Source organism: Coregonus lavaretus (genome assembly GCF_964263955.1).
Source record: "Coregonus lavaretus genome assembly, chromosome: 33".
NCBI lineage: Eukaryota > Metazoa > Chordata > Actinopteri > Salmoniformes > Salmonidae > Coregonus > Coregonus lavaretus.
The window spans coordinates 5,709,996-5,725,692 of NC_140020.1; the positions used below are offsets into that span (position 1 = coordinate 5,709,996).

The 15,697-nt window shown below is 48.0% G+C and overlaps 1 protein-coding gene across 2 annotated transcripts in view; it reads left to right on the plus strand.

Annotated features, from left to right (window-relative positions):
• The window catches only part of LOC311108589 (rho-associated protein kinase 2-like), a 48,403-nt gene that overhangs the window by 18,837 nt on the left and 13,869 nt on the right, over window positions 1-15,697 (plus strand). For both annotated transcript variants that reach the window (XM_084151241.1, XM_084151242.1), the window contains exons 6-18: window positions 250-394; window positions 742-880; window positions 7,654-7,745; window positions 10,104-10,263; window positions 10,918-11,011; window positions 11,639-11,748; window positions 11,851-11,899; window positions 11,986-12,121; window positions 13,095-13,186; window positions 13,330-13,576; window positions 14,555-14,661; window positions 15,098-15,257; window positions 15,483-15,643. In XM_084151241.1, the coding sequence (XP_084007367.1) occupies window positions 250-394; window positions 742-880; window positions 7,654-7,745; window positions 10,104-10,263; window positions 10,918-11,011; window positions 11,639-11,748; window positions 11,851-11,899; window positions 11,986-12,121; window positions 13,095-13,186; window positions 13,330-13,576; window positions 14,555-14,661; window positions 15,098-15,257; window positions 15,483-15,643 (1,692 nt within the window). The remainder of the gene's footprint in view (window positions 1-249; window positions 395-741; window positions 881-7,653; window positions 7,746-10,103; window positions 10,264-10,917; window positions 11,012-11,638; window positions 11,749-11,850; window positions 11,900-11,985; window positions 12,122-13,094; window positions 13,187-13,329; window positions 13,577-14,554; window positions 14,662-15,097; window positions 15,258-15,482; window positions 15,644-15,697) is intronic.

Here is a 15,697-nt window from a genome sequence, read left to right on the forward strand (position 1 = left end):
TGGCAAAAAGCTCTTGGACAAATTTTATGGGCCAGTTTCCCAGACACAGATTAGGCGTAGTCCTAGACAAAAAAATTATGTTGAATGTAGAGTCACCATTGAAAGTGCTTCTTATTCCAGGACTAGGCTTAATCTGTGACACCGGCACAATATGTTTCACTGTTTAGGTTACCTGCTTTAACTATGTCTTCATCTCTGTCTGGCTGTCTCCCCACTTGCCTCTCCGTGTGTCCGTGTCTCTCATTCCAGACGGGCATGGTCCACTGCGACACAGCGGTGGGGACACCGGACTACATCGCCCCCGAGGTGCTCAAGTCCCAGGGGGGGGACGGCTACTACGGACGCGAGTGTGACTGGTGGTCCGTGGGGGTCTTCATCTTTGAGATGCTGGTCGGTGAGTGAGTTTGTCTGATCCTGAATAAGAATGGTGTTGAGGATCTCAATCTGACTGTTGACCTGCTAAAGTTAATTCGCTTAGTTCTGTCATTTGGATTGCCGTTAAGCTACTATATCAAAGAGGGTTTGATTAACCACGCTCGGGTGATATGTAACCTTGCCTGAGACCTCAAGACTTGTGTTAGCTTAGCGGGCTAAAAGTCTTGTGGCATGCAGTACACCTAGGTTTAAACCCAGTTGGTCACACTACTAGGCTATTCATGTTTATTGAAGCCAGTTTAACCTCCCCTGTAAAGCCTAACATAAACCCAAACCCTGTTATTAAAATTTCACCTCTCTTTTTAGGCGACACCCCATTTTATGCCGAGTCACTAGTGGGAACTTACGGGAAGATCATGGATCACAAGAATAACCTCCACTTCCCTGATGATGTGCAGATGTCCAACGATGCCAAGGACCTCATCTGTGCCTTCCTGTCTGACAGGTACAGTATGTTTATATGTTATATTTGAAGTTCTTCAAATAGCCACCCTTTGCCTTGATGACAGCTTTGCACACTCTTGGCATTCTCTCAACCAGCTTCACCTGGAATGCTTTTCCAACAGTCTTGAAGGAGTTCCCACATATGCTGAGCACTTGTTGGCTGCTTTTCCTTCACTCTACGGTCCGACTCATCCCAAACCATCTCAATTTGGTTGAGGTCGGGGGGATTGTGGAGGCCAGGTCATCTTATGCAGCACTCCATCACTCTCCTTCTTGGTAAAATAGCCCTTACACAGCCTGGAGGTGTGTTGGGTCATTGTCCTGTTGAAAAACAAATGACAGTCCCACTAAGCCCAAACCAGATGGGATGGTGTATCACTGCAGATGCAGTGGTAGCCATGCTGGTTAAGTGTGCCTTGAATTCTAAATAAATCACAGACAGTGTCACCAGCAAAGCACCCCCACACCATAACACTTCCTCCTCCATGTTTTACGGTGGGAAATAAACATGCGGAGATCATCCGTTCACCCACACAGCGTCTCACAAAGACACGGCAGTTGGAACCAAAAAACCTCAAATTTGGACTCCAGACCAAAGGACACATTTCCACTGGTCTAATGTCCATTGCTCGTGTTTCTTGGCCCAAGCAAGTCTCTTCTTCTTATTGGTGTCCTTTAGTCGTGGTTTCTTTGCAGCAATTCGACCATTAAGGCCTGATTCACATAGTCCCCTCTGAACAGTTGATGTTGAGATGTGTCTGTTACTTGAACTCTGTGAAGCATTTATTTTGGCTGCAATTTCTGAGGCTGGTAACTCTAATTAACTTATCCTCTGCAGCAGAGGTAACTCTGGGTCTTCCATTCTTGTGGCGGTCCTCATGAGAGCCAGTGTCATCATAGCGCTTGATGGTTTTTGCGACTGCACTTGAAGAAACTTTCAAAGTTCTTGAAATTTTCTGTATTGACTGACCTTAAAGTAATGATCGACTGTCATTTCTCTTTGCTTATTTGAGCTGTTATTGCCATAATGTGGACTTGGTCTTTTACCAAATAGGGCTATCTGCTGTATACCCCTCCCTACCTTGTCACAACACAACTGATTGGCTCAAACGCATTAAGAAGGAAAGAAATTCCACAAATTAACTTTTAAATTGAATTGAAATGCATTCCAGGTGACTACCTCATGAAGCTTGTTGAGAGAATGCCAAGAGTGTGCAAAGCTGTCATCAAGGCAAAGGGTGGCTATTTGAAGAATATCAAATCTAAAATATATTTTGATTTGTTTAACACTTTTTTGGTTACTGCATGATTCCATATGTGTTATTTCATAGTTTTGATGTCTTCACTATTATTCTACAATGTAGAAAATAGTAAAAATAAAGGAAAACCCTTGAATGAGTAGGTGTTCTAAAACTTTTGACCGGTAGTGTATGTGGGAGAAAAGCTGTCCCGCTTTAAACGAAAGTTGCTTAACGAAACCTTCATAGTCCCTTAATAAGACCTATATGCTTCAGGAATCTTTAGCTTGAGCTAATGTCATGCCACATAAAGGGAGGAAACCTTTTGGCAGAGCACCAGACTTAAAGTTATGTATTATGAATTTGCTTATAAATGATTTGTGAAGTATCAATGTAGTGCTTATGAACACTATAAATACTGTTATTAAGCCTTGAACAACAAACAAGGTTGTTCTTGGTTTAAACTGGGACCAGAAAAGTTAAGAAGAAGTTTGAAAAGATGGGAATGAAACCTGAGTGAGTGATTCTTTGATAAATGTCTATTAGATACTTAGCATCACAGAAGTAGTAGTAGTTGATGGGTGTAGAGGTTATTAAGAGGTGGGACGTCAGAGGTATAGTAGACGTCAAACACTAGCCCTTTCTGCCTTCTACTCCCCTTCCTCTCTGCTTATTTTCTCTCTCACTCACTCTGCAGTCTCTCACTCACTCTCTCTCACACACACTCTCTCACGCATGCACATACACGCACTGAGATGCACACACGAACACCCACACACACCCATACACACACACACACTCCCTACACACACCAAGGTTATTATAGTAAACGAAAACTGAAAATAAAATAAAAAAACAATTTAGTAAACTGAAATAAAAATAGAGAAAACATTTGTAAAACTGAACTGAAACTATTATATTTCACTGCAAAATGACCTAAAATAAAAACCATCATAAAATATTTATTTTTTGTTTTTTTCTTCTAAACTTTGGGCAAAAATCGAATTGGGTTTTAAAGCTTTTTTTTTCTAATGGGGTTTTCAAACTCTGGCATGTAAATGCTGACAGTAGATGGCGATGTTTCAAATATACCTAGCTTGTGCGTCACTATCACTAGCTATCATTATCTAACAGGGAAGAAATTCTAGGGCGAGCACGGCCTGGACTGGGCCAAGCTAGAACAGTTGCTGGAGCCGTTCGCAATCCACACCGACCAACTTCAAGCTGACAGCTAGTCGCTGTCTAATGTGGTGCCGTGCCTTCTCAACCTATCCACACCGACCAACTTCAAGCTGACAGCCAGTCGCTGTCTAATGTGGTGCCGTGCCTTCTCAACCAATCCACACCGACCAACTTCAAGCTGACAGCCAGTCGCTGTCTAATGTGGTGCCGTGCCTTCTCAACCAATCCACACCGACCAACTTCAAGCTGACAGCCAGTCGCTGTCTAATGTGGTGCCGTACCTTCTCAACCAATCCACACCGACCAACTTCAAGCTGACAGCCAGTCGCTGTCTAATGTGGTGCCGTGCCTTCTCAACCAATCCACACCGACCAACTTCAAGCTGACAGCCAGTCGCTGTCTAATGTGGTGCCGTGCCTTCTCAACCAATCCACACCGACCAACTTCAAGCTGACAGCCAGTCGCTGTCTAATGTGGTGCCGTGCCTTCTCAACCAATCCACACCGACCAACTTCAAGCTGACAGCCAGTCGCTGTCTAATGTGGTGCCGTGCCTTCTCAACCAATCCACACCGACCAACTTCAAGCTGACAGCCAGTCGCTGTCTAATGTGGTGCCGTGCCTTCTCAACCAATCCACACCGACCAACTTCAAGCTGACAGCCAGTCGCTGTCTAATGTGGTGCCGTGCCTTCTCAACCTATCCACACCGACCAACTTCAAGCTGACAGCCAGTCGCTGTCTACAGTCGCTGTCTAATGTGGTGCCGTGCCTTCTCAACCTATCCACACCGACCAACTTCAAGCTGACAGCCAGTCGCTGTCTAATGTGGTGCCGTGCCTTCTCAACCTATCCACACCGACCAACTTCAAGCTGACAGCCAGTCGCTGTCTAATGTGGTGCCGTGCCTTCTCAACCAATCCACACCGACCAACTTCAAGCTGACAGCCAGTCGCTGTCTAATGTGGTGCCGTGCCTTCTCAACCAATCCACACCGACCAACTTCAAGCTGACAGCCAGTCGCTGTCTAATGTGGTGCCGTGCCTTCTCAACCTATCCACACCGACCAACTTCAAGCTGACAGCCAGTCGCTGTCTAATGTGCTGCCGTGCCTTCTCAACCTATCCACACCGACCAACTTCAAGCTGACAGCCAGTCGCTGTCTAATGTGGTGCCGTGCCTTCTCAACCAATCCACACTGACCAACTTCAAGCTGACAGCCAGTCGCTGTCTAATGTGGTGCCGTGCCTTCTCAACCTATCCACACCGACCAACTTCAAGCTGACAGCCAGTCGCTGTCTAATGTGGTGCCGTACCTTCTCAACCTATCCACACCGACCAACTTCAAGCTGACAGCCAGTCGCTGTCTAATGTGGTGCCGTGCCTTCTCAACCAATCCACACCGACCAACTTCAAGCTGACAGCCAGTCGCTGTCTAATGTGGTGCCGTGCCTTCTCAACCTATCCACACCGACCAACTTCAAGCTGACAGCCAATCGCTGTCTAATGTGGTGCCGTGCCTTCTCAACCTATCCACACCGACCAACTTCAAGCTGACAGCCAGTCGCTGTCTGATGTGGTGCCGTGCCTTCTCAACCTTGACACTTGCAGTCAACTACTGTTGCAAAACAGTTGACACAGGTCCTCCTGAAGTCACTGCGTGAGCGCTTCGCATGCATACTGAATCCTCTGGCAGCCAACTTCGATCCAACCCCTGCAGCAGGTTGCCTGATTTGAGATGGAGCCACTGATGAGGGAAGCAGTCTTTTGTACTTCAGCAACCAGAGAGTACAGCCGTGGAGAAGCAGGATCCCTGCAAGGTGCCAGCACGTTGAATCCAGCAACCATCTCGCCCACAGTTCTTCAAAAATATAGCTTCCTCACATTGAAGATTGTGTCTGAGGTCACTGTCCAGCCGCAGGGTGAACCTGGCAGGGCATTAAGTGCCCTGTGTGAGCTGTGAAGGGGGGCATGTTTACAGAGTCACCTCTCCAGTTCTGGCAGGCAAGGATGGCTGTTTATCCAAAGCTGTGTCCTGTGGCACTGGATCTGGTGTCTGCCCCTGCATCCCAAGCGTTCATGGAGAGAATATTCAGCTTGTCATCAGGCTTGAGAAACCGAACGACCACCTCCTCTGGAATGCAGAGGTTTTTTGAAGATAAACCAGACAATCTAGTTTGGTTGAACAGAAACACACACACACACTGGCTGGCTGTGAACTGATATATTTGTGAAGAAGTGTTTTATTACTTATGTTTTAGCTGTTGTTGTAGATGGTTTTTATTAACCCTATTTGAAGGGGGTAGTCAGTGATGCATGTTTAATATTACATAAACATAACATGTCAAATGTGCTATAACTTCATTTGTTGTTTTTCCTCTCTCTTTCTGTCAGATAAAGGTAAAGGTACTTGATTCTTCTTACATCTACTACTAAAGTTTTAAAAAGCATTGGATTGATGTAAACATGGTTGAGAGTTTCCTTCCACCATATTTCTTCCACCAGTCTCTTATCCTTTAAGTCACATTAGGAATGTTTTATAATTTAAACCTAACCAAACCTATGTGCTGGCCATGGGGTTGTATGGAGTCCTCTAGTGGCCAAAAGCCTGTGTTAGCATGGGCAGCACCATTGAGGCCTTTCGCCATTTTGATTTAGTCAACTGGGCAGGACTTCGAACTTCATTGGCTGATGCCTCCTGATAACCCGGTTGGCGTCGTGACAGCTGGGTCATCAGGAGGGATCAGCCAATACATTTTACCTGTGAAGAAAATATACTATTTCCAAGATGGAGAGGGCCTTAATGGGGCTGCCCAGGCTCGCACAGACACCATCATGACACTGATACAGAGATGTTATGTCTATCCAAGTCTATGGTCCTGGCCCATCACCTTATGTATTACTGCCCCCCAGTGGCAAGAAGTGACACTGGGGGGCATCAGTCAGTAAGGACTTGGTCCCTTCCCATCTCTCTACTCACCAACTAACTCACTCAGTCCGTAAGGACTTGGTCCCTTCCCATCTCTCTACTCACCAACTAACTCACTCAGTCAGTAAGGACTTGGTCCCTTCCCATCTCTCACTCACCAACTAACTCACTCAGTCCGTAAGGACTTGGTCTCTTCCCATCTCTCACTCACCAACTAACTCACTCAGTCCGTAAGGACTTGGTCCCTTCCCATCTCTCACTCACCAGCTAACTCACTCAGTCCGTAAGGACTTGGTCCCTTCCCATCTCTCACTCACCAGCTAACTCACTCAGTCCGTAAGGACTTGGTCCCTTCCCATCTCTCACTCACCAGCTAACTCACTCAGTCCGTAAGGACTTGGTCCCTTCCCATCTCTCACTCACCAGCTAACTCACTCAGTCCGTAAGGACTTGGTCCCTTCCCATCTCTCTACTCACCAACTAACTCACTCAGTCCGTAAGGACTTGGTCCCTTCCCATCTCTCACTCACCAGCTAACTCACTCAGTCAGTAAGGACTTGGTCCCTTCCCATCTCTCACTCACCAACTAACTCACTCAGTCAGTCAGTAAGGACTTGGTTCCTTCCCATCTCTCACTCACCAGCTAACTCACTCAGTCAGTAAGGACTTGGTCCCTTCCCATCTCTCACTCACCAGCTAACTCACTCAGTCAGTAAGGACTTGGTCCCTTCCCATCTCTCTATTCTGTCCCCATTTCTATTTTCTCTCTCTATTTGGCAGTTGGCCCTCTCTTGGTGTTTTGGTATGCTCGCTCTCTCTTTCTCTCCTGTCTCTCTTTCTCTTCTCTCCATATTTCTCTTTCTGTATTACCCTATATCTCTTTCATGCTCACTCTCGCCTCAGTATTCTGGGCTTCGGGACATGCTCTGTGTGTCTGCCATGGTCTCTCCCATCATGTTTTGTAGTGGGGCAGAAACACACCCCTCCCTTGCTCCATTCCTCTTGGCTGAGTCTGGAATGTCCCACATGTGGCAGCCCAAACTGCCGCACCCCTACAGCCCTGCGGCAGAGGAGGCGGGAGGCCAGAGGGGAACAGGGAGGGAGGGAAGTGCAGCAGTAGAGATAGTGGTGTGCCAGTAGTGTTGTTGACTAGTCTGCTCCCTACTTTGCTATATTCTATATTCTCTCCATATCACTACTCTTACTGGCTGCACTTACTCTGGTCCTACTGACCGTTACTGACCGCTGCAGTGGTCGTGAGGCGGTCCAGCCTGGTCAATCAGTGGACTGTGGTCAGTGCCTAGTGGGCTAGTGGTCGCTCCAGCTGTGTTGAGGAAAGTGGCGCTTTGTGTTCAGGTTGCTGTCGAATTTGCACGTTTGAGTGAGTGACCGCTCTCTGATCGCTCCGTCCCATTGGCTATGTACAGGGAGGTGCGTCTGGGGAGGAACGGCGTGGAGGAGATCAAGAGACACCCCTTCTTCACCAACGACCAGTGGACCTTCGACACCATCCGAGAGAGTAAGTGTGTGTGTGTGTGTGTGTGTTTGTTCAGTCAAGCCATGTGCGTATTTGTGCGTGTATGTCTTCAGTCATACAGTGTGTGTGGTTATTTGTGTGTGTGTTCAGTCGTGTGTGTGTGTGTGTGTGTGTGCATGTTGTCTGTGTGCCTGTCTATCTGCCCCTCTCTCTCTCTCTCTCTGACTCCTTCCCAATCTGTCTCTCCATCACCCAACTTGTTATTGTCATGACTTCACACTACAGTTCATTCCCATGTAGGGAGTCTGAAGCATTGGGCTCTACTCTATCTGTGGTCTATCAGCAGAGACTGAGCAGAACAGTCACATGTCTATCATCAGCACTGCAGCACAACCCTGCATGGCCATAGGCCGTATGTACAGTATCAATCGTCTCAGAGTAGGAATAATGATCTAGGATCAGGTCCTTCCTGCTGTCCATTTTATTTGATTAATTGTGATCTAAAAGGCTAAACAGATCCTAGATCAGTACTCCCGCTCTTGATGCATACTGAACTATTACTAATCGTTCATTAAAGCATACTACACTGTGCAATGCTGTACAGACGTTCATGCTTGGTGAGTAGTATGTACTTGTCACAGAGAGAGATCGCACACATGGGCTCCTCAATCCTTCCATCCTCACTGAGTTTGATATCATGTGACAGAAATCTACTGAAAGTGCTATGGTGGGATCGCACACACACACCACACACAAACACAGAGAGAGAAATGTTGGAAAAGCTGCTTGCAGTTATCCAGTACCGCCAGATCAAACAAGTCACTAAGGAAGGAAGGGAATAAGGAAGGAAGGGAATAAGGTAGGGGTCATAGCTGTGCACTTACACACTCCCCACCATGGATTTAAAAGCGTAGGATTGGTGTTAGCATTGGCTGGGGGAAGTTTCCACCATTGCCAAATCAATGGGAGAAAGTCTGCAAGTGGATAAGGATGGAGAATCGGAAGGCAGTCTCACTCTCTCAAGTCTGCTCATTAGCTAGCAGGCTAAAGCGGCCCCATTTCTGACTGTTGCCTGAAATAAAGCTGTAAAACTCTCGGATGTGGGAGACTGGGGCTGCGTCTCAAATGGCACTCTATTCCCTACATAGTGCACTACCCTATGGGCCCTGGTCAAAAGTAGTGCCCTATATAGGGAATAAGGTGCCATTTGGGACACAGCCTGGGTGCTAGCAAGCATGATGGAGCAAGGGAAAGAGGGAGGGGGGTGGAGGTAGCCCCCCCCCCTAGGTTCTGGCAGGGCTGGGTTGAAGTAATGAGAGGGGGCGCCCCAGAACCGCTGCACCAGGCCCCAGATCAGATTCGAGGGCGGTCGCTCCCTCCTCTCTCCACTCTCACTGTGGCCACAGCTGCCTGTCATTAGCCTACCCGCTATCAGGGAGCATGCTGGGAAAGCCGCGTCGCAATTGGCCTCCACGGTGCCGGGACCGTGTCTCTCTCTCTCCAGTCTCACCGCACAGCTCTTGCTTTTCGCTTTTTCTTTAATTCCCTCTCTTTTATTGCTCCCTCTCTCATTTCTCTGTCTCTCTCTCCTGTCTTTCATTCGTCCACCATCTCTTGATCTCTCCCTACTGAGGGTTCTGTCTTGACTTGGTTCTCTTTGCCTGGAGCCAGAATGGATCCTGTTGAAGAAATAAGATCCAACATGGCCGCTTAGTTTCCTAGCCATCAGTGACATCTTTTTAGGTTGTCGAGCAACTGGGCTCCGCTCGGCTCAGCTTTCGCCTCCTGGCCCCTTGACACATTTCTGTCTGGCTACTGTACAGCCGGAGGCCTTTAAAAGAGCAGAAGAAGGGGAGTTGGTTCTTTCTCTCCCAGAGTGTTTAGGCTGGGTGTGTGAAAGGCAACAGTGTGTGTTGGGGAACAAAGCGGGTACTGTAGGGGGAGAGAGGAGTGGTGGGTCTGGTGTCCACCCCACGCCAGCTCGCTCGCTCCTACTGCTTGTGCCCAGGGTGGTTCGGTGTACCACACACACACACACACAGACTACACACACTTAGAACATCACAGTATAGTGAAAAAATCATCTCTGATTGAGAATCGGAGGAGCCGCCGGTTATCTCTGTGTTAGTGCAAAAACTGGTCTCAATCAAGAGACACTAAGCCGAGTTGGTTGATTTTAGACATATTTTAACCAACTATGTATCCTTCCTCTGCCCAAACCCACACTATTTCCACCCCTTCCTGTTCTCTCTCTCGCTCTCTCACACACACACTCTTTGCTTCTTTCTGACTGCATCTCTCTCTCTCTCTCTCTGCCTCTCTCCTCCCTCTCTGCCCCCATCGTCCCCTCTCTGCCTCCCTCTCTCTCTCTCTCACACTCTCTGCCTGTCCCTCCTTCAGCCGTGGCCCCAGTAGTGCCGGAGTTGAGCAGTGACATAGACACCAGTAACTTTGAGGAGATTGAGGATGAAAAAGGTGACGTGGAGACCTTCCCCACACCAAGGGCCTTTGTGGGCAACCAGCTGCCATTCGTGGGTTTCACCTACTTCAAAGACGACCAGTAAGGCTGATTGGTTTCTATCTATTCTAAGAGTTCAGTTTTCCATCTATACAGTGTCTGTATATAGTTATGTTATTGTTATATTTAGCTTCAGCAAGCTAGCCAATTATCCAGGAATCTGGTTTGGTTTACTACATTTTAAATTGGAATGAATTTGAATCTATGTACTGTATGTTTTAAGGGAGTTTTCTTGTTAGCGAACGGTCTCTGTCTTTATTCACTAGGGTATTTGTTTTTGTAAGGCTCTCTGTGCTCTGCAGGAAATGTGCTTAAGGTCCGCTCTGCCTGTAGCTAGAGAGGGATGGAGGGTGAGAGAGAGGGAGAGATTGTGTTTCACACATGTAGAACTGGAAGACTGTTTTAAGCCAGTTGTACACTGTGCGTCTGTTCCTGCTTTACACTGCCTCCTTGTTCCAATAGCCCTTCTAGTAAATCCACTAGGCTCATGATAAAAGTCTGATCTTATGATCATGATCAGTGAATGGGGATTGTAGCGCTGGAGTCTGAAGTGGGTGGGTTCTGGGTTGGGCAGGATGTGTTATGGGGTGGGATGCTGGCATGGGCACTCAGAGGGCGGGGGAGGTTGGCATGGCTGGTAGGGCACCTCAGGTAAAGCCAGTTTAAAGACCCACACCCTCTCTCCTACTCTACCAGACTGATGAGCGGTGTGAATAAAGTGATCTCTGTGAAGGAATCTGAAGACTGTTTGGATAGGTGTGAGGAAAAACAGGACAGCATCAAAGGAGAGGTAGGTTGTTGAATCGTTGCGTATATACATGTGTTTGGGTTTGTTTGCTTGTTTTAAAGCACAGCTGGGAGCAGAGGGGAAGATGTGTACTCAGAAGGCACAAGACTGACATTTGAGTCCAAATGAAATGCAATGTAGTAGCTCTCAAGACTAACCAGTACAATAGAACACTCGTATAGACAGACATAATTCTAAGACAGACAGGTTGAATAGAACACTCAATTATCAGACAGACACAATAGAACTATCTAACAGACTAGAACTCTCTGAAAATATCCCATTCTCAGACAGACAAAATAGACAGACAGACAAAACAACTGTCAGACTGACAGAACTCAGCGCTGTGATTACCAGACAGAACTGTCAGACTGACAGAACTCAGCGCTGTGTGACTACCGACAGAACTGTCAGACTGACAGAACTCAGCGCTGTGTGATTAACAGACAGAACTGTCAGACTGACAGAACTCAGCGCTGTGTGATTAACAGACAGAACTGTCAGACTGACAGAACTCAGCGCTGTGTGATTACCGACAGAACTGTCAGACATATTGATACCTGAGTGTGCATCTGTTGAGCTCCATGTTAGTGTGCATACTTGTTAACTCTCCTTCCATGTCTTCTTCAGTCAGATCAGCTGCAGGAGAAGCTCCATCATCTGCAGGAGAAGCTCCATCATCTGGAGGAGCAGCTCAATCATGAGATGGAGGCCAAAGACCACCTGGAACACAAGTGCAAGTAGGGCTCACCTCAGAATACACATGTGCACACACACACATACTGCATGACTGAACACACACACACACACTCACTCACACACACATGCTCCTCTCTCCCCAGGACTACCACTAGTCGTCTAGAGAAGCTGGTCAAAGAACTGGACGAAGAGGTGAGACTGGGTGATGTGCAGTATGTATAGTTGATGGTCAGTAATGTTTTGGCACATCACACATGAACCCTTCGCTGTCCATGTAGATGAGCAGCAGGCAGAGAGTGGAGTCTTCTCTGAGGCAGCTGGAGAGAGAGAGAGCCCTGCTGCAGTACCAGAGTGCAGAGAACCTCCGCAAGGTGGAGCTGGAGGCGGACAGGAAACGCAGCCTGGAGAACGACCGTAAGCCCACGCTGTGTGACGCATGCATATGGAACCATAGAAATAGAATCAATTGAACGGATCTGCCCATTCAAGGGTTAGAGCAGCGTTTCCCAAACTTGGTCCTCAGGATCCGAAGGACACAGTTAGAGGTTCCAAGCCCTTTCGATGGATTATATTTCTATGTATGTAACATTATCTCATTATCTCAACATTATGTCAATGAAACAGTTGTGAATCCCAACTAGACCCCCAGCCCCTACTCCCTAGCCCCTACTCTCCAGCCCCTACTCTCCAGCCCCTACTCTCCAGCCCCTACTCTCCAGCCCCTACTCTCCAGCCCCTACTCTCCAGCCCCTACTCTCCAGCCCCTACTCTCCAGCCCCTACTCTCCAGCCCCTACTCTCCAGCCCCTACTCTCCAGCCCCTACTCTCCAGCCCCTACTCTCCAGCCCCTACTCCCTAGCCCCTACTCTCCAGCCCCTACTCTCCAGCCCCTACTCTCCAGCCCCTACCCTCCAGCCCCTACTCCCTAGCCCCTACTCCCTAGCCCCTACTCCCTAGCCCCTACTCCCTAGCCCCTACTCCCTAGCCCCTACTCTCCAGCCCCTACTCCCCAGCCACTCCTTTACATCTGAGAGGATTGGCTAGGTGGAAGCAACACCGTGACATCATTCTCCACCCAGCCAATCAGAAGGCAATGTGAATATATTTACCATAATGCTTACATCTGTCCAATCCTCTCAGATCTATAGTGCCTAGGGTATAAGGGCTAGGGGTTGATTTGGAATTCAGCAATTAGGTTAGGATTTTATCCCTCCACACACTCCAGTTACCTTTACCTTTTCAGGAAGAGGAGCTGCTGCCTTGGGGATCACATAATAAATACAGATACCCAATATTCTCCTGTCCATCTATTTCCTCACCTGTACGCTTTCTCACTCTTACACACCTATACACTGATTGACCTGTCCACCTGATTGTCCTTGTCTAGTGAACAGCCTGCGGGACCAGCTGGAAGAGCTGAAGAGGAGGAACCAGACCTCTCAGATGTCCAATGAGAAGAACATCCATCTGCAGAGACAGGTGAGGCAGAACAGTCCATCTCTCTACCTTCTCTGTCACTCTCTCGCTCTCTCTCACTCCGCACTTGAGGCTACATGTGCCACCAATTCTGCACTCCTGAATTGACTAATAAAGATAAAACTCCAACCCCCCCCCACCCCCAGCTGGATGAGGCGACAGCGGTGCTGGCAGAGGAGCAGGAGGCGGCGGGGCGGCTACGCAGGAGCCAGGTGGAGGCCCAGAAGCATTCCCAGGCCCTGGAGCTCAGCCTCAGGGAGCTGGTGGACAAGTGCACCCAGCTGGAGAACGCCAAAATGGGCCTGGAGCAGCAGCTGATGGGCCTGCAGGCCGACCTGGAGGCCGAGAGGAGGGACAGCAGTATGGGGACAGAGACTATAGTGGACCTGCAGGGTGAGACTTGGTTGTCAAATGGACAGAGTTTGCACGTTTGTAACCATTCCATTGGTTCCATATTGACATGAGTGACAAAGGGGCAGGGTTTGCATTTCATTGGTTAAATTGCGCCAGGCAAGCTCAACCAAGCACAGCTAGGACCCAGGTCTGCCTGAGAGTACGTCACTCTTACAGAGGGACTGTGTTTTGGAAACTTTGGGACATTGGTCATTGCGTCCATTCAGTTCAGACGGGACAGTTTGGAACAGGCAAGTAATTTTGTTTGCTCTGATGTCTCAGTTTTCCCTCTTTCAAAGTCTCCACTTGGGTGGAGTCAGGGGCAACAAGGAAAATAAACATTGACAGATGTTATTTTTACACATTAAAGGAGGGAATGAGTGAATGAATGAATACAGGTAGATGACGTAATCTCTCTCCTAGTACTCTGTGTGAAGCCTTGACTGAACAGGTGTGTGCTCTCCTTAGCTTGGTGCCCTCACAGATAGCATGATGCTGCCACCACAGATAGCATGATGCTGCCCTCACAGATAGCATGATGCTGCCCTCACAGGTAGCATGATGCTGCCACCACAGATATGTCGGAGCGATACTAATGTCTCAAATCTCTTTTCCACACTCAATTCAATTTCAATTTAAAGGCTTTATTGGCATGGGAAACATATGTTAACATTGCCAAAGCAAGTGAAGTAGATAGTAAACAAAAGTGAAATAAACAATAAATATTAACAGTAAACATTACACTCTCTCATTCTCCATCTCCGTTTCTCTCACTCCCTGTCTCTCTCCCTGTCTCTCTCCCTGTCTCTCTCCCTGTCTCTCTCTCTCTCTCTCTCCCTCTGTCTCTCTGTCTCTGTGTCTCTCTCTCTCTCACTCTGTCCTCTGTCTCTCTCTCTCTCTCCCTGTCTCTCTCTCTCTCACTCTGTCTCTCTCTCACTCTGTCCTCTCTCTGTCACTGTCTGTCTGTCTCTCTCTCAGGACATATCCAGGGTCTGGAGGAGGAGGTAAAGCAGGTGAAGTGTTCTCTCTCTGAAATTCAGACCGAGAAGAGGCAGCTGCAGCAGAGACTCACTGACAAGGAGAAGGTAAGAGGCCTGGGTGGTGATCATTAGACACCAAATGGAAGAAAACGGACTGATGCGAGTGAAATATTTCAAAATGTTTAAAAAATGTGCCATGATGAACACAACCCTCCACTCCACTCGTAAGACCTAATGAAGCCCGAGATAGCACTCGGGATCCATTAGATTTCCCCAAGCCCAAATCGACCTCTAGCCCCTACCCCCTTCTTGGGGAGATCTGAGAGGATTGAATAGGTGTGAGCAACATGAAAAATATTTTCCTATCAGAGAGCGAGATAGATCTTCTATTGATTTAAACCTATTAGAGCTAATCATCTCAAGTCCTCTCAGGTCTCTCACAGGGGCGGATGTCCCCTCTTGATCCTGTGGATGTACACAGATTACAGCCACAAACAAACAAACACACAGCTGACCTTTGACCTCTGGTTGGGCCCATTAGGAGAAGAGCAACCAGGAGATTGACCTGACGTTCAAGCTCAAGTCGTTGCAGCAGAGTTTTGACATAGAGGAGGCCGAGCACAAGGCCACCAAGACACGCCTTGCTGACAAGAACCAGATCTATAAGTCCATTGAGGAGGCCAAGTCTGAGGCCCTGAAAGGTGAGAGGAAGAGAGGGGGGAAGACAAAGGAGAGGTGATTGGGGATGGATAGATGGATAGAAATGGAGCATATTAGAGAGAAATGGATGTGAAAAAAGAGAGTTCAAGAAACTACTGAGTCAATAATGACAGTTTGGATAAAGATGTTGGCTAAATCACCATATTATACAATTGTCTATTATTATAATAGTTATCGTAACATTGTCTCCATCTTGTGTTTGTCAGGGATGGAGCGGACGCTGCAGGAGGAGCGGAGCTCCAAGCTGCAGTTGGAGTCCAGACTGCTGCATCTGGAGAAGGAGCACTCCATGCTGGACTGTGACTACAAGCAGGCCCAGAACAAACTGGATGAGCTGAACACGCACAAGGACAAACTCGCTGAGGAGGTGTGTGTTGGGGGTTGTGTGTGTGTGTGTGTGTCTGGGCAAGCCTGTGCGTGT